Source organism: Xiphophorus maculatus, chromosome 3 (assembly GCF_002775205.1).
Source record: "Xiphophorus maculatus strain JP 163 A chromosome 3, X_maculatus-5.0-male, whole genome shotgun sequence".
Lineage (NCBI taxonomy): Eukaryota > Metazoa > Chordata > Actinopteri > Cyprinodontiformes > Poeciliidae > Xiphophorus > Xiphophorus maculatus.
In genome coordinates, this window is record NC_036445.1 from 9,259,171 (window position 1) to 9,278,388 (window position 19,218).

A 19,218-nucleotide genomic window follows, 5' to 3' on the forward strand; every position below is an offset into this window, starting at 1 on the left:
CATCATCATCATCATCATTATCTCTCTATGCTGGTTAGATAAATTAGCAGCTAATCCCTTTTTTGTCCAGTCTAATTGACGCTAGCTCATCTAAACTCAAGATACAGGGAGGGAGGGGAAACGTTAAATCCTAATAGAGGTTTGGAGACAGAGGGAATGACCAAACCAGAGAGCTCTAAAACTTTTAAGTCCTAATGCGTAGGTTTGTGCGTTCACACAAAGTGAACAGGTGGGCGTATTCCCCAGTCAGAAGCAGCTCTACTGCAAACTGACTTCTAGCCTTTTTCTAAATAGCCGCAAGTCAGCAGGTTCCTGGCCTTTCCTCCAAGTTTGCAGTTCTTTACATAATATAATGCAGCTGTGTGGATTTGAGCAAATAAGTTGCTTCATGTATTTATACTGGTACTCTTACAATAAACCTAGAGGTCTGTATTAGTATCTTGGTTCATTGAATGTTGTATAAGTTGATAAAATGGCATAAAATAAGTTCACACATTTGAGTGAATATTTTTTAAAGTTCAGAGATGACAGGATGTTTTTGACTCTGAAGAGTGAAGAGAGAATTTAGCAGACTGGAAATGTGGTTGTCACTAATAGGTTGATGATCAATTTAACAACTACATTTTTCATTCAAGAATTACGGTTCCTTGGGAAAAGCCTAAGCATAGTAAAAACACCAGAGCTTAAAATATGAGTTCAATGATAAAGTTATCTTGTTTAATCTATTTTGATCCTCTTTTTATCTTTAAGGATGTTTCGTTTTTTATTTGTGTCTTGTGCGTATTTGGACATTTTCAATAATAGTGACATAATCAGGCTGAGGATTAAGTTCTTTATGTACTGAAGAGAAGAGTTGTTCCATTTCCATTTTTATAATTACCATCTCTTTATCTTCTCAGCCACAGTTTATCCTAAACCAAAAAGGGACAGATAAGCAAAACTTTGCACTTCATAGTTTTTTATTTTATTGACAAATCACTCTGTGAATCTGCTTACAGTTTGCATTACTAAGAGTAGATTCTAAAATCTAATTATGAAAGTCAATTTATGTTACAACTTTTACGATAAAAGGGTCGCAGTGTTTCTCTGTTTTACCACAGTGGTCATTTTAGTCACATTTGACTGCAGTATTGTGCAACTTTTATTTTCAGGAATGTTTTTCTCTTGTCCAGCTGAGATGTGTGACACTGTTGAAATGTTATCTGGTTCAAAAACAGACAAGAAAATAGTGGGGTAGGAGTCCCTCTTAGAACATGGATGCTGTTCCTTCCAGCTCAGCGCCTTTCCCTGATTATCAACACAGCCATCCGGCTCTCCTCATTGAAGCGCCAGTGTCACAGTCTCTGGCAGAAATAGATTGCACTGCTGCATACACTATATCCTATCCCACATTCTCCCTGCACTCATGTTTTCTGACTGCTGGGTTCAGATTCCTGCTGGTTATTTATTTGTTACGGGCTTTTCTTATTTAGGTCTTAGAAACTAACATTACAGCCACAGAGGCTGTCTGTGTGAATGAGAGCTTCTTTTATTTGCTGAGGTTTGTGGTCTTGTGACATGGTCTGTGTCCACAGAGCAGCAATAAGACCTGTAAACTTTGGAATAAGAGGCCAAAAAAGTTTATATCTCTCAATTTAAGCTTTTTGAGGTTAAAAAACTTGCTAATGTCACAGTAGTTATGGCCAAAAATGTATAATGTTTAGTATAACAAAGCAGTCAAATGCTAGGCCTCAAATCGGCAAAGGTGCTTTATTATTCAATGCAATGGACTATTGCAATGGTGGACTGCAGCAACATCTTGACACAAATTTAGTCTTAAACCGAGTCAGGTTGTTGGGAAGCTTTTACAGAATTTTCTTTTTAAAAGCTTTCTTTTTTTTTCTTTCTAGCCTTCTAGTAATCGATTTTATGAAGCATCTTGTTTAACCTTTACGGTACAGATAATACAACAGAGCTCTGGAGGTTCCCTGTCTCCCTGAAGAAAGAAGATTCAGTCAGGAGAGATTTAAGCCAAGCATAAGAAAAAATAACATAAGTCAGTATAGCATGTTTCTGTATAACTATCTCGTAATAGAGAATAGAGAAGGACAGGGGAAGCAACATCTTTCAGACAGCTTGAGCAGCTTGTACAGGAAGAGTGGGCCAAACCAGCTGTTAGAAAATACTGACGTCTTGTAGTGAAGTGCAGACCTAGCTTGTTGGCAGCGATTGTTGGAAAAGTTCAACAACTAAATAAAAAATTAAGGCTACCATCTTTGTTATCGTCTGTGGCATTTATGATTTTTTTATTTTATTTCAGGTAGTTCTGTAGCAAAATTATAGCAGCAAACTTATTTTTTTTTTGTATTTTTGTTTTCCAGTTTACTGCAATATTTGAAGGAGGTCTCCTCTACTTGATTAGTGGAGTTCATTTGAAACAACACAGTACTGTTTACATCATGAAGTTTGCTGAACGAGAGTTAAAAACACTGAAATGCACCAGATTCCCTTTGGAAATTTTGAGTGCATTGGACTCATGGTCAGCTTCTCTGGGGTCATGCTTAACTCTGCATGTGAACAATATGCTCTTCAATTTCCACACACTGAGCTTGAAGTGAGGCTGGCTGGGAAGGGAGGCATCTCAGCATGTAACGCTGAGACTAATGAAGTATATGGGTGATAAAAGTTAATTAGCATTGCTTTCTGCCATTCACTGAGATTGAGAGTTAAGTGTTAGTGAGCTAATCGAAATGATTGTTCACCCTGGAATAACATTTTCATTCATTAGCATGCATACCAGCACTTGTATCCCTGAACGGCCCCAAAACTGGAGCTGATTTCTGGGCACTAGTACTCAACATCATCCCTCTCATTAAAAAATAATTTATAAAATTCATATTATGTTTATAAAACATGGATATTTCACTTGATACAGAGGAGGAAAACATGCTGTAAACAGGAAACTGTTGCACCAGAGTGAATCACTATGTAGTTTTCTTTTTTTTAGGTTAGTCTGGTTAGAAGTGTGCAATTAGACGATCAGGGCCCAGCAGTGCAATCCCCTGCAGGTCAAAGTTCAAAGAGGACGGATGTCCCTCCCCCTTACCCTCCATTTCCACACTGATTGGCTCTGAGTCAGGTGACCCTTGTTCCCCCACAGGGGGAAGGCGATCAGGACCTGTACCTCTTTCAGAGTCACCTGCCTCCTTTGGGAATGCCGCCCCATGATGGGTGGTGCTGGCGCTTGTGGGTGTGGTCTTCCCTGTGGTTGTAGCGAAGGGGGAGGAGGAGGAGGAAGGGAGGGCAACAGAGCGAGTGATTAGTGAAATGTGACACAGCGTGGAGAATAAACTTTAGAGAAATGAGGATGAGTCCTGAGTGGAAAAGAAACCTTCACCCTGTAATGATGAGCAACATGATGATCACACAGAGCAGAAGTTAATGAGATCAGATCAGAAGTTTTCTCCTTACCTTCATGGGATATTTTTATATTTTCGAACAAATAAAGCTCTGCAGATGCATGAAGAACAAATCCTCTATGATCAGCTGTTTCTTTAATACAGGACACACTCTTGCAGGTGGTCTAATATTAGTACTGGGGAATATACATGAGTTTCAGACTAGTTCAAGTAAAATAATAAGCAGCTGTTGCAGACATTAGTTCAGCATTCAAAGCAAATTGTCCCTTCCCAAAAGCTGATAGGAGTACCAATAAACCATTTTAGATGTGGGCTCAAGAGGAGTAGTAGTAGCAAATATTCCAGATGGAACTCAGAAAGATTTTTCTTTTCCAAGTATACATCCTTTATGCTTACAGATATACTTTCTATATAAACCGATTCTGATTTTTCTACATTTTGCAATGTAGAAAGCTGGGGAAATGGTCCCCAGCTTTTATATGTAATCTATAGATATAAATATCTAATAAGGTTGTTAAATTTGTATGCAACAAAACATTTGCGAATGAAAGAGAAGAGAAAAACAAAGTTTACTGTCGATCCACTAAAGAAGCTCAGATCACATGGTTGAAATGTGAGATGTTGTCAAATTCTGGTCTACCAGGCATCTGTATATCAAGGTAATGTGATGAATTGCATGTGGTCACAAGTATCAAAAAATGCACCCAGAAAATACAATTTCTTTGTTTATTTCTTCAATAGCATGTCTGCATTAAAGAGTAGCTAAACAATATCAATGTTTTTATCCAGATAAGGTGTATAAATTGGTCAATAAGAGTTTAATATGCGTATGCTCCTGTGGAAATGGTGACATTTTTATGTAAACTAGCTTAATTCTCCAATATCTTGGTTCATGTGTACATCATGTGTACATCGCGGCCTGACGTTCAGGTATAAAGCCACCTCACTCTGTCACATGCCTCTGTGGCGAGTTGGAATTTGGAGTTGCAAGTATTGTTCGATAGTATTTTTCAAGTTAGCATTTTATTACTCGTGAGTTTAGCATATTATTTGGCATAGCCCCGGGTTTGTTGAGTTAGTGTCTTGAACCAGCAGCTTTGACTGATGAGACTAAGGTTTTCTGGGCTCCATAAAGCCTCCCTTAACCTGCCGTGAAGGGAGGTTAAGTATGCAACAAAACATTTGCGAATGAAAGAGAAGATTTCAAAAAACTGATCTGTGGCTAAACTACCAGTTTCGCTCTGGTCACTCTCCATATTTCAATATATCAAATTACGCTACGCTTTTCCTCATTCTTAAATCCTCGGCTCATCCACACGCCACCCTCCTTAGTGTATCTTGGCTCCACCCACTTTGGTGGAATTTTTCAGAATTTGTCAGCTATGGTTTTAAATAAGGTTTACTTCTACTTTAAATCAAATAATCTCTGTTGCTCTGTGATACCGACCTGTAACAATATGTTGCAATTTTAACCACCCACCTTCTTTCACATAATTGTATTAACCCAGTCTGTCTTTACATGGCTTGCCCACCAATATAAAATCTTGCCTTTCCTTGCACTGACTGCAAAACACTTTTCTCTGCTGGATGGGACTTGGTTCTGCTCTGAGAGCTGGCATGTTGAAAGACATCACATCAGCAGAAGAAAGATAATGTTGCCCAGGTAATGTCGTAACCGAGAAGAGCTCGGCATAAAAGGAATCCATTTAAGAGTTACCATCCAAGCTTATTCCCAACTGTCACATTGGAGCAGACAAGCACACGAATAAGACATATGCCAAGAAACATGCTGGGCATTATCTGCTACAGGCCTTGTATTATTAACCAAATTAATTTCAATGACACACTCCACGTCTTGACAGAACCAAAAGCTTTCTGTTGTCTTTAAACTGCAGTGAGCAGCATGCTGCTTTTGGCTTGGCCCTAAAGTACTAATAAGCCAGCAGTAACGTTAGCATTCTGCAGCACTGACACTTAGGCTGGAGGGAAAGTGATTGTTTTCTTCCTCGCTGTGAGCCAGTTGACAGTGTTCACTCTGAATGAGGTGCCCCGTCACTTCACCATCTGTGCTGGGCAAATTAAAAACTCACACCACAGGGTGTTTGGCCCCGGCAGCGCCACTACCTCATCATGTTTATAGTCTATCAGAATTAAATTTTTAGAAAAGTTAAATCTTATAAGTCCTATTTTTTCCCCCAGTATCATGAGATACAAGATCAGAACGTTAATTTACACAATCTCCTCTGCCTGCTGTGATTGTGTAGGTGGCAGAAGCATAAAAGAAAGACATGAATCCTGCATGCGTTTTTTTTTTCTTTACAGGAAACAGAACCCCTTGTGATAACAGCTTTGTTCAACATATGGAGCATTTCATTGTCTTGAAAAGCCAATAATTGATCTTTAGTGGCGAGACTTAAAAGGCTTATTGTGTGAAACAGTGCAAAAAAAGCAAAACAACAAAAACAATTAGACAACATTTGAGGATCAGGGTGCATGTTGAGCATTTCAAACAGTGCTGTGAAGCAGCTTGGTGGTGAGAACTCAGCAGGATTAAGCTGTAGGGTTGCTCATCAAATCTTCCTATCGAGTGAGAGGCAATTCCTCCAGTTGGGAGGCTTACTGAGGGGCTGCAGTGGTCCAGAGCGAAGGCTTTGGCAAGAACAAGGCCTCTTTTCAGACAACGAAACAGAGATGAACATGGTTCATCTGAGCCATAATGTCTGTTATCCTCTAACACGATAGGCTAAACTAATCAGCTGCACGGATGAGGCATTACATGTTATTTGAAAATAAAACTTAAAAATCCCTGAAAAATGACGCTTTGGGAGCTTTAGATGTAAATATAAAGGCAAATGTTGCATTGTGAGAGCATCCAATGGCACCAAACTCAGTCTCATGAGATATCGCCAGCCTCGCTGCATTTTGCTTTCCATTCCGGCTTTGCCAGGAGCTGCTCAGCCTGGCTGGCGGGAGAAGTAATGGGACGTGACAGGGATGATGATCTTTCTTGATACAGGGCATTAGGCAGCTTGGCCAGCAGAGCTCCTGGTCCATCAGAGGAGTGATGCCCCACACAATGGCTTCAATGTTTAAACTGTCAAACTGGCAGAGAGGAGAAGAGGCTCCAGCCATTTAGCTGCCTCACTGGAATATTCTGAAACCTCCCATGTTGTTAACTTTAAATATGCTTACATTCTGGATATGAAAGAGAAAAAGCTCATCCACTTATAGAGAGGAAGTAGGTTTGAGGTTTTTCCAAGAGCATATGAGCTCTGAGAATTAATCTCAGAATCTGGAAACAAGTCCAAATTTAAAAGAAAGCAGTGAGTTATCACATTTCAGAATTAGTCTCACACAAAGGGAAGCCTTGACATTAGTTCTGAAAGTGTGTAAGCTTTGTTTTTTTTAAAGCTGTTTTGTCAGGATCTTTTCCTGAATCAAGTATTTTTGCTTCCTGAATCAAAATCAAGGAGCTTCTGAAACTAAATGTAAGGCAGAGGTGAATATTAATAAGCCCAAAAAATATTTTAATTGGCTTTGAGGTTTTTGTACGTAATCACTCCAAAAATAGTTCTTAGGAAAATAATGCTTGAATTATGAGAGTCTCACTCCATATTTTACAAAATGGTCATAAAAATAGCATCTGAGTATCAGAGATAAAAACCAACAAAATATATTCAAATAATAAAATTAAATAAAACTCTGATGATCTGGATCTGTTAAATCAGCAGAAGCATGTAAACAAAAAATAGAAAAAATAAGTCCACTGACCAAAAGCTGAATCTAGTGCTGGGTTGTGCTTGCGTGTGGTCGCCAAGACATCTGTAATGAAAAAAAATACAAGTTATTATAATAAAGTATGATAAGTGACTGTATTTTGTTCCAACTTATATACCACAGCATGTTTATAAGCAAGTTTATGTTACAATGTAACATACAAAATGGTCAACACAGTTTGACACAAAGTCTAAAATCACAGATGGCAAAGTTCAGTGGACAAAACTGCTTTTTAAACATGAACTTAAGTGCTACTTGAGTTGAGCTAAAGAAAATCTATGAAGAACTTCCATTGTAAAGCAGCCTTGTATGGGAATCGGCATATACTGTGTATTATGACAAGCTGTAGGTTTTCCATTCATCCATGAGAAGGAGATGGCAAGCAGCAGTTGTTTGAAGGATACTAGCATCATTTGGAGAGTTAAGTCAAAATTAAGCAGCTGCGCCTGGAAAACACACCAAAAAGAATATGACATCCTTTTGGTGTGTTTGGGACAGTTGCAGTGAGACTCATAAAACATAAAACACAACTTCAGACTTCAGAGCCTTGGTATGATCAACTCACTGTGATCAATGCACAAATACAGATACTTGGGATTTTGAGGAATTTCTTTGAAATACGCTGAGGTATCATCATAAAAGGCACCAGATTTCCAAAGTGGAGGACTCCTTTTACTACTTTAACACTAATCAGACAAAAACATGCTGCACATTAACACTTAAATGGATTCCATCTCACCGTGACAGGTATCAGGATGCTGATGGTAGCCGTTCTCCACGTCCTGTTCAAACCCGCCTCTGAACATAAACAAACACACACAAACAGCAACAAAGAAACTTGTCAGTAAATTTACATCAATCCATTTCACTGACATGTCCTTCCCAAACAAAGCACCTCTTTACAAAATTGATTTCACTGTGAGGACTGATTGGAGATCGGAAGGTAAGTGCACAACTCTACAATTTAATCTGTTTTGTGTCTGGCGAAGGTCAGCACATTTCTGTTGTTGGGACAAAGGGGCACAAAGAACCGAAGGGAGAATCTGCTATTAAATTTGCCAACAAGACTGCAATGCCACTGTAGCATTTAGCAGATTATAAAAGTTTATTTTTGAGGAGTTGTAGTTTTCTGGGGTGACTTCTTTCTTGCACCCGGTTACTTATTTCCCAGTTTACTTGTACGCAGCACTTTTTGTAGCTGCATCAAGGCTACCACTGTTAAAATTGGTACCTACAGTTTCTCTGCTCTGCAATGACGGCTTCAGTGTGTGATTCTGGAGTGTCAGAGAAAAATAGTGCAGAGACAAGTGTGTTGATCCAGAGCTACTGACAGAAAAACCTGTCATTTACCGATGATATTTATGGAGACATTCTTCCTTCTGCTGAACCTCCTGCTGTTAATGGCATCAAGAGATTATACAGAGAGTTGTATATATATATCTACAGAAAACAAACACGCAGAGATGGGAGAATTACTGTCACAACCTCTTTAGTAGTTTGTTTACCATGGATTTTGACATGAAGAAATTGATTATATTTGGATACTCAAGTGTTAAGCATTAAATTATTGACAAAACAATGCACTACTTCTCAGTGACTGAAGAAAAGGAAAGATAAATATTTTCTCTACAAGACTTTTATTCAATAGTTATTGGATGTTTATCTTTTTACAAAATACATAAAATAATAGAAACAAAACAAAGCAAAATAAAATAACTGGTTTTTAGTCAACTTGGTTAGAGAAAGCATAAAAAAATAATAATTAAAACAAAAATGCATTCAGTGATTGTCAGAGACATCTATTTGCTTAACATTTTTGCTATAAAATGTATCAAATAAATAAATATGAGTGCTTGCCTAATTAATCTTAGCTGCATATTCTTTGGATTAAATCGTATTTAACACCCAGAAACTGAGACACACTTCAATGAAGTGTTCTACTGCAAATGGAAAAAAATAACTTTCACAGAAAAATTCTTGCCACTTTTATGTTGATGTAGCCAAATCCACCTTCTGAACCGTTTCAAACTGAACAGAAAGCCTGATAGCCAACTTTCTGCTGTGATGATTAAAACGAGTCTACAATTTTTACGCTGTTCTTCCTCATATAAACGCTCGATCTTTCCCTTTTCACATCCGTTAGAAATTGACGGCTCATCCAGACTCATCCGCTCGATGGTTGAGTAATGAGATTGAGTTTAGCGCCTTTAACCATGGTGAGTTTCCCACCAATGCCAGTTATCCTCCCACACAGTGCATTGAACCAAAATAAAACAAACACAGACCTATAAACAGCACAAGCTCAAGTGTAATGATCCAGTATCCACTTTGTATAAGCATTCATGCACTCCTCTCCTCCTTTAACAAACCAATTGCAGTATGTGAGAAAATAAGTTTCTAAAATACTTGAACAATCAAAATGCCAAAAAAGTAGAAAAAAATAATAATGCAGAAGGAAAAACAAACACCAGGCTGCATCTTAAAGGCAGGTGAAGAGATCTGAGCACTCTGATCAGCTAATCATTACTACAACAAACACACCTCGTAAAGCAGAATGCAAACAACAAAACATTTCTGTCGTTTGATGCACTATGAATAACAAATCCTTTAAATTAGCCTTGTGCTAAATATGAACATGGTTTAGGCCATGCTAATTATACATTTAAGTGTAAAGTGTTGCAGAAGAATAAAAAAATAAGTTCACAACTCAAATCTGTTTAAATGAAGATAAAAACATGTCGACCTCAGCAGGAGGCAGGGCACTTAATTTGACTAAATGTAGTGTACTGATGTTTGTAAAGGAAAAGCTGTGATAGCTAGTGGAAAAGCATGTTCCCTTTATGTTTTAGAAAAACAAGACTGGATAGTAGTAATTGGCTTTCATAAGCAGAGAGCAGCTGAACACAAACATGATTAATTTGTTTTAATTCAATCAACTTTCCAAACAAGAAACTAGCTACTTCCCCTTTATTTTCCCACTCTTTAGCTGGTCCTCTCTAGGTAGCTAAAGAGTTGTTAGATCAACATCATCTAACAGCATTGGGCAGTATTTCCACATGGCATGTTGGTTTTCCTGGGGGTTCATTATTTGGATTCTGGCTGACAATAAAATAGTGTCGCACTCAGAGAGACCCTATTGATTTTACTCGACAGATCAGACATAAAATAAGCTGTTGGATGGCAGCCTTTAACTTTAATGAATGCAGTCGTACACAACAAGCCAAACTCTCATCCAGATAAGGTGGATCTCTGCCAAACAAATTAACTACAGGATTCAAAAGTATATGGAGTAACATACGGAAGATATTAGACAACGTGTAGCCAACTGTATCAAAAAATACATATGTGATAAAGTCACAAGAACTACATGCTTGTCTTTATTACAATATTAGAAATATCATTGGCAAAGTGAATACATTTGTAATTTGGAAAAGTAGGAACATATTTTATTATATATTACTATATGTCTCACATAGGGAGAAATTCTGGGACAGCTGCACTCAACATCTGGAGAAGCATCTGCTGCTTTCAGTCATGTCCTAAAGTCTGGTGCAATTCTACCTTATAACTCGTCTCTGAGAACTTGTTAAAATGTCAAAAACATCCTATAATAGACACTTACATCTGTATGCCATTACAGTAGAAACATAAGCAAATAAGAGTGAGTAAATACTGTACTTTACAATTTAATTATAAGAGTTAAAGTAAATATATTGTACTGATGGACTATTAATACCCCAACGAGTTGCTTAGTTTGTCGGAAGGAAAAAAAAATAGATTAATACAATCAGAAAATATGATTTCATACAACCTATAGTCTTGAATCATGAACATGACAAAACTGTAAGCAGCTGTTTTAGAGGAAGCTGTATTTTCAGAGGGAACATGTCAACTCTTTAATTCAGCTGCTTCAACAGACTTTGGCAAGCACCAGTCAATTTCCTCCTTTATACTTTTCAGCAGTTTTCTGTTTATTCATATTTGACTATTTGAGCAACAAAAAGGTAACCATCTAACACATGATTATCAATTTTCACCAGTCTGGTTCATTTTGTGAAAATGACCAAGGATAAAATTAATCCAGAGCAGAAATCAAAAGATAACAGAAATCGACAGCATGCATTGTGCATTCCTTCTATCTGTGCTGAGGTGGATTAAAAAAATAAATCTATGGCCACTTTAATTCAATCACCCATCCTAAATGTTGTACATTAAAGTACTTCCTTACAACTTGTGCCCAGTTCCACAGGTAACCACTTATGTTCATATTATGACAACATTCTCAGCTAATCCCAGCAGTAACATAAAGTTATCTGGACAAAAGCCCTCGTTTCTAAGTCCTTTTCTCAGCTGTTCTAGTTGAGTTATTTTGATAGTATTGTTGATACTCAAATTTTTATTCTGAACTCTTATCTGTAGTTTGTATCAAAAGGAAAACTCAAAGATTGTCCTTGAGAAGTAGTGGTTTGTTGTTAGGATTTCATTAACTAGTAATGTTGTATTACATGCTCATATCCAGTTGCATTGAAAGAAAAAATAACACTCTTACATTGGATTATTGCATTTCCTATAAAAAACACACCTTATGATTAAATGACAATAAAAAATAAAAGTTCTAGGGATATGAAGAATTTTGTGCTCAATTATACACAAACAATTAGGATACATGTACTGTCTTTGTATTTACATATTTATCTTCATTATAAAACTGGTTATAATCATTTTAAAAAGAAAAACTATGTTCTATTTTTAGTTATTTCCATAATTTGGCACTATTTTTAGCATAGAACATGCACACTGCCTTAGCAATGCAAACACTTAACAGAACTGTTCAGTTGATTTACTTCAATTAAAGCTATGATTTTTTTTAAAGCAGGCACAATAATTGCTTGTAGCTTTCAAAATATCAAGCAACAGACTAAAAAATATAATTTTTGCAAAAACAAATATTATTTGGTGAATATTAAAGCTAGTATATGAATATTAGTAAGTAGTTAGGACATTACATCAATCAACTTTCATAGATGTAATGTGAGATGCACCAATCTAAGCAGCGTTTTGTTTAAAAAGATTTTTCCACCTGCACACCACAGATGATTTGCTTCCCCTTTCCTGGATTTGTTTCCATCCTTCTGCCTCGGCAGCCTTTAGTTTCAGCGTAAGGCTTTGGTGACAGGGACTTTGTCGAATGCATTATGGATGACACAAGACTAAACATCCAGAGAAAGAAAAAAAGCAGAGAGGTTCAGCCACAGTCTTTTCATGTAAAATCGTTCTGTTTTTTCTTCTTTATCATTTTGAGCCACCACAAATCAGCCATTAAAATGTATGCTTCCTCTGGATAGGAAAAGAGGAAAGGAATAAAAAAAAGGTCTGATGGTCTATGAAAAGAGTAAGTACCAGGAGGTAGATGACTTTGAGATTCTTCAAATCCAACTGTGGGCTCTGCTGCTGCCTGATTCACATCAGCTCATCGTTCTCTTCTTCCATTGCTGCTCTTATCATCCTTTATAATGCTCCTTCCTTTTTTCCCCTTTTGCCAGCTATTCGTCAGTTGCCTTGATAAAAATAAGCTATATTCCTTCATGCAAGTCTAAAATCTAAGTGTCACATTCAGCTGCAGCCAATTCTTCTTTTTTCTCTCAAATTTAAAAACCCCAAAAAAGCAGACTTCTTTCCCCCCCTTTCATTATTCTAAAATATTATCTGTAAAATAAATTCTTTACTTCTTCTGGTCAGCTACTTTACCCAAACCTCAGCTTTTTTTCCCATTGTGATGTTTTCTTTCTGTGCATACCGCTCTCTCTCTCTAGCTTTCTGGTAGAAATCTGATATTACTGTTGGGTTTGGACAAGATTTTTTTGGCTGATCTCTCCAAGGTTCTGGTCCACTGGTTTCCAGCGTCGCTTTGTCCTGTACACTAAAAGCGGCTCATAAATCAAACTTCGGCAAGTAACTCTATGGGCCCCGCTAGCGTGAAGCCACATCGGCACTTCCATTGCTGCATCTATAGAGCACATCTTGCTGCACTTCAGAGAATGATCCAGCAACAATTACAGAAGTCTTCATTTGAGTCAGAAAAGTCTTTAAATGCTAATCAAAAAAAAAAAGCTTCCCCAAAGTTTAAGATGCTTCTTTACATTTGGTTTATTTAATTTCAATGACCCATCTTAAGAGATCACAGTTATTTCAGCCTGTGGTTGCCCAGATGTGACACTAAATAAATAGTATATGATACGTTAATGTGTTAAAGCTCACACCTGCTTTAACACAGTTTGAACATCTGGGGGCGCTCATCAAATAGAGTTAGTGGGATATTTGTTAACATTTATCAACTTATCAAGGATTGAAAGGTATGTTTAATGTGTATTGAGCTGCAACTAGTTAATGAAATTACATTTAAAATCAAAGATATAAAATATAAGTTAGGAGTTTGACTTTTTTCCCCAATTTAATGGCCATTTGTACTTGCCTCATCTGCCTCAGCTCCTCACTCTGCTGATTAAAACAAGTAGGTGGATTTTTAATCTCCTTCATGTCATCATTAGCAGCCTTTCTTGCATTAGTTTATTATGGAGAGCTTTAGATAAAAGGAAAATCTACATACATTTTCTTTCAGCTTTGAAAAAGACACTTCTATTTATGGACAAATTAATGTCTTTGACTGGCATTTGCTTCACTGTGAATGAAGCTCAGCACAAAAACTCGATTACAGCATTATTAATGACACAAAACATACAAATTATAGGTGTTACATTTGTTGGACGTGGGAGACTGCAAATCATGGCTGGTGCACTAAAGGGGGCTTGATAAATGAAAACAAAATGTTTAGGAGAGACAAGTTTTGCAAGATCGCATTAATATGCCTTTTGTGTCGCCTGCCACACATAAACTTTATGCCTTCCAGGGGTGAAAATCAACAAGTCAGACATACTGTTTTACAGGTCAATATGTGGTACATAAAAAAAAACCTAACAAGTGAATGAATGAAAGAAACATGCATCAGAAGTTGACCAATAAAGTTATCAAATACTATATCAAGTATTTCTTTTTTACTCTCATGTAGGACAATATTAATAACAGCAAACCAAATATATTAGCTGATTTCTAATGGGTAAATACCAGAGTGCACAGACAAAACCTGCAGTGGAAAAAAAAATCCATGAGTCCCTTTCCATGCGAGGGCAGAGAAAGTAATATGTCTGAGTGACCAAGCAGAAGATATGCAATAATTCCAGGTCGGCACATTTTCAGCCTTCAAGATAATCTATTGGAAAGCGGCTGGCGGTGGATGTGGCGCTCTCCTTCTCCGACTCTGTGTGTGACGGTGATGCATGCAGAGTCATGTCAGACGGCAGCAACAGTTTACAACCACTACACATAGGAGGGAAGACAGGAAAAACACCCAGTGTGGTGATTTAGCAGCAGGTTGTACATCAACCACAGAGGCACACATAGTCCTTGATGATCAGGACAAGAAAATAGCACTTTTAACAGCCCCCTTCCTCTGCCCTTTATTGCATCCATCTGTCGACACAACGACCAATCCGTCTTCCATCCATATTTTCTTAGACAGGGCAGCACACTGCTGTGAAACTGAAACACATGCAGACAAAACCCACTTCTTATTTTATGGGATGGGTTTTAAACCAACGGAAAGAGAGGAGTCGAGGTTTGGAGTAATTAACCTGTTCCTTGCTCATTGAAGTCTAATTAAAATTTTACAGCAACCTAGTCCTCTGACATGCAGCAGTGGTGTGAAGTGGATGCCAATCAAAAATTATGAGACTGTCTTTAATCAATTAATTGTAAGCTTTGTCATAGTGGGTACCTTTCAAAAATTACTAACAATGCGACTAATTAAACTCTTTACATGTAAACAACAAACTGCACCATTCCTGAAAGATACAACAAAACAACCATGATAATGATGTCTGGTCTAACTAAGTGGAAGAAAGAGTTAAACATCAGCTACAGAAAATTCAACTGATATCCTCCAATATGTTCAACACAGACTGCATACAGATGCAACACAAGAATAGTTAAAGCTCTCAGATACAAATCATTCTAAGATACCCTTAAACCGATGTTACGTCACAATTTTCATTTCAAATTTTCACACTTTTCCAAAGAGCTGCACAGTGGCATTTGTTAGCACTGTTGCCTTGCAGCAACAATGACATGGGTTCAAATCCCAGCTAGGGTCTCCCTGAATGGAGTTGGCATGCTCTCAATGGATGGATTCTATCCTCCCACAAAACATGCTTGTTGGGTTAATTAGTCTCTAAAATGCCTCTAGGTAAAGGTGTGTGTCTGTGTGCAGGTGTGTGTTGCCCAGTGATAGACTGGTGACCTGCTCAGGTCCAGGATGCACCCCTTAGCAACAGTTAGAGCTTGGTTTTCAGATAAGATATGAAACCAAAGTAATTACATGAAGAAATCCTTGGCTTTAAATAACGTATTTTTCTCTCCTAATACTCATCGACATTTTTGATATGAAAACACTGAATAAAAATGTGATGCACCTGGCATTAAAGGTATAAATAGCACAAAAAGCTCCCTACAAATGTCATTTGAAATGCTTCACTTTGTTGTGCTAATCTAACATCAGAGCTAACTCATTACCTTTGCCCTTCAGCTGTGCCACCTGCTCAGATGTTCAGAAGCTTGTTTATAAGTGCATCTATAAAAAACAGCAACATGTGCGCTGCATCCTCCCTTGGACAGAATTCACACACCGCAGTCGGTTGTCAACAAACAAGATTAATGCACAATATGAGTCAACCAACTATCAGAGTAGAAAGCAGTGATCAAATATTCATCATGTTGATGTTGCCCACTTGTCCAATTCTAGATTAGCTATTGATTATTTAGAGGATGTCCTCAGACCAGATTAAATGGGCATCTGCGCAACTCATTGGAGGAGTTAGAAGAGATGTGAAATTTATTGCTTCTCCATTTGCTTGGCTGCACATTATTGACAAAGTTGCAAATCTGCCCTTTGATGCTTCAAGTTACAAAACTAATAATGTCTTTATATGGCCGCTCATGCTATCAGACCAAGCAAACACCTCAGAGAGTGATCTCTCCACTTATTAACACTCAGACCAAAAATAATTAACAGCTGCAACATCCTGCTCGGAGCAAATCTGAAAACTTTTGATCTTCAGACATTTATTATTAAAGACAATAAATCACGTCAGGCAGAAAATTACTGATGCAACATTAACAGGAAAATAAACTCTCGAGTGTTACATTTTCAAACTCCTGTTAATTCAAATGTCTTAAAAAAGAATGGAGACAAAGAAGAACTGTCAAAAAGTGTTTGTTATTCACAGTCTGCATGATTTCATTTTTGCTCTCCAGTTTTAATTGGAATTTTTAATGAAGTTCTATAAATACTATCTTTATGTACTGACATACAGCAAGAGTTTATTACATCATGATCTTTGATGAGGTTCTCAGGTAATGCTTTGGGAGAAAACAGTGACACAGCATCACTGATCCTTCACCTTACCAATCATTTGGCACTGGGCGGTTTTCTACATATTTATCAAATATTTACTTAAAAAAACTGACTCAGAGATCAAAAAGTATCTTCTTTATGCAAATGGCATGTTTTTTTGTATTCCCTCTCTTAAATAGTGGATCATAAGAGGAATGGACCATGGTGTTACATCATATCTTTCCCAAGAAAAACAAGTAATTAATGGATTAGCCATAGGTACTGGGCGGTTTTTTACATAATAAGATTCTTTGACACTAATCTTATTAAAACAGAAAAGTAGGAAAAATAAAACTGGTTGAACTTAGTAGCCAATAAATGTGAACCTACTGATCATTTCTTATGTTTCTTTAATGTGGGATTGTGTTCCTCAGGACAAAAAAAAAAAAAAGTTTTCAAATGCTTTTTTTGGCATGATTATACAATTAAAATTTTATCACGATGATTACAATAATTGTGCATTGCGTAGATAAACATAAATCTGAAATGTCCAGAGAAGTAAAGCACCAGGGTCTAATTAATTAATTCATTAACTCTAATTATTGATAATTATTACATTAACATACTCCAATAAAACAGTTATTCCACAACAAGTCTTATGTCCACAATCCAACATAATCTGCCACTTCAAGCCTTCAAAATTTTCTTCAGATGTGTCTATTTTTCACAGAATTTTATTCATAACCATTGTTAGGATTTTTTTCTTTTTTTAAGCATTTTTTTAAACAACAAACAATTTTTTAAGCAACAAATAATTGCATTTGGCTTTTGAAATATTTAATTTTTCACTTTATTTGAGCCTGGATCTAAACATGTAGTGTCATCTCAATGCCTGTGTGCTGTTGTAAGCAGTCCCCAGAACACTTTTATTTTGAAAAATAAGCAAAGAAACTGTCACTTTCCATACATTGTTAGGATTAAAGCTAATTGGATTAATTAAAACATATCTAAATAATTGTAAAATTTTCAAAATATATCTACTTTGGAACAAAAGACACAGGGACCTTTATTTTTCCCTTTAAAAGCAGATTCCATTAGCTAGAGACTCTTGTGATAATATACTGCATTAGCACTGCTGTGCACCACATACGGGTAAATGACTTTGACAGGCTTTGACATGCACTTTAAAGTAATTCAGTCATGACAGCTAAGAAAGTCAATCATCACCTGATGATTGCATTGCCCTCCCAGGTTACAAGTATGAAACAGCTATTAGCACTAGGAATGTGCTTGTGTGTGTGTGTGTGTGACTTACTTGAATCCAGGTGAGACTGTGACACAGCTGTCTGACTTGAGCCAAATGCAGTAAGGGTCCCGTGAAGACAAACAGCTTCTGCATAACAGACACAGGGAGACGGTTTGTTAGTGGTAGAAGGAAATGAGGAGACCATGAAGTGTGAAGAACACCGAGTTCACTGGATGTTAGTCTGGTAATGAGACACTAGCCTGCCACCAAGCCAACCAAACAACACCTATCACCCGCTTCAGCTCTGCCTTAACAAAGGCTGGAAAAAAACAGGATCCTTGAGCAGCCTGGCACAAACGATGCGCCTAAAATTATAGTGTCCTTCTAACCAACCGAACAATTCTACACTTTAATTGCTGTGTTGTTATTTTTTTAATTAGTGATGAATAGAAAAAAAAAACACAAGCAGATGTGATCATCATAAATGATCTGTTTATTAACTAATGAACACTGAGAAATGTGATAATTATGGTGCAGTTATCCTTTTATTACTGGATGAGTGGACTTTCTGCAGTTTCAGAAATGCATTTTAAAAATCTTCTGAAACTAGCAACATTTAATAACATTATGTGACTTTTCTAAATTCTTCTTTGGAACAACTTAAGAATTTTTTGTGTGAACCTTTAAATCTGTTACTGCTGTTTCACATGAATTTTCCCAGTGCAGGACAATAAAGGCTGTTTCTGTTCTATTCTGAATGAAAACCTTCCCCAACATATAGAAGGACCTCTACCCAAATAGTGCATCTACTTTACAGTGCATAATGCACTTTTCAATGGGCCAGCATTTCTGTATAAAAATGTTTAAAATGCTTTTATATTTTTTAACATTTAAAATATTTTTAAGATGAATTTTGAGTTTTCATTAGCTCAACTCAAGTCATTTCATCCTTGCATCTGTTTAGAACAACTTATGTTGGCCATGTGCTGCATAAAAGACCAAACCATTTTCAAAATTAACCAAAATAAAATGTAAATAAGCAATCCTGTGTGTAATAAATCTATTTAAAATCTAAGTTTAAGTAAATATGGATGATAATTCCTTCATATTTATATAAAAATACTAGTTTCAGATTTAACCTGATGATTCACATTTTTATTGATTCTTATTTTCTTTCCATTACAATTAAAAAATAAAAAAGTTGTACTATTGTTACAATAGTACAGTTAACAGTAACATAAATGTTACTGTTATATGGTTAATCAAAATCTGAATGGTCATATTAGAGTGGATCACATGCTTTATCATCAGCCTACAGTCAGAGGATTGTTCAATCATATAATCCTGTCTGC

General features: G+C 36.8%; 1 protein-coding gene across 5 annotated transcripts in view; it reads right to left on the reverse strand.

Annotated features, from left to right (window-relative positions):
* LOC102237426 (semaphorin-6D-like) overlaps window positions 1-19,218 on the reverse strand; it is a 158,919-nt gene that overhangs the window by 14,265 nt on the left and 125,436 nt on the right. For 3 of the 5 annotated variants that reach the window (XM_023330701.1, XM_023330700.1, XM_014468907.2), the window contains 4 exons: window positions 17,936-18,013; window positions 7,915-7,973; window positions 7,170-7,220; window positions 3,086-3,241 (listed from right to left, as the gene is read on the reverse strand). In XM_023330701.1, coding sequence (XP_023186469.1) covers window positions 3,086-3,241; window positions 7,170-7,220; window positions 7,915-7,973; window positions 17,936-18,013 — 344 coding nt within the window. The remainder of the gene's footprint in view (window positions 1-3,085; window positions 3,242-7,169; window positions 7,221-7,914; window positions 7,974-17,935; window positions 18,014-19,218) is intronic. The other 2 variants (XM_023330702.1, XM_023330703.1) reach the window with 2 other exon arrangements.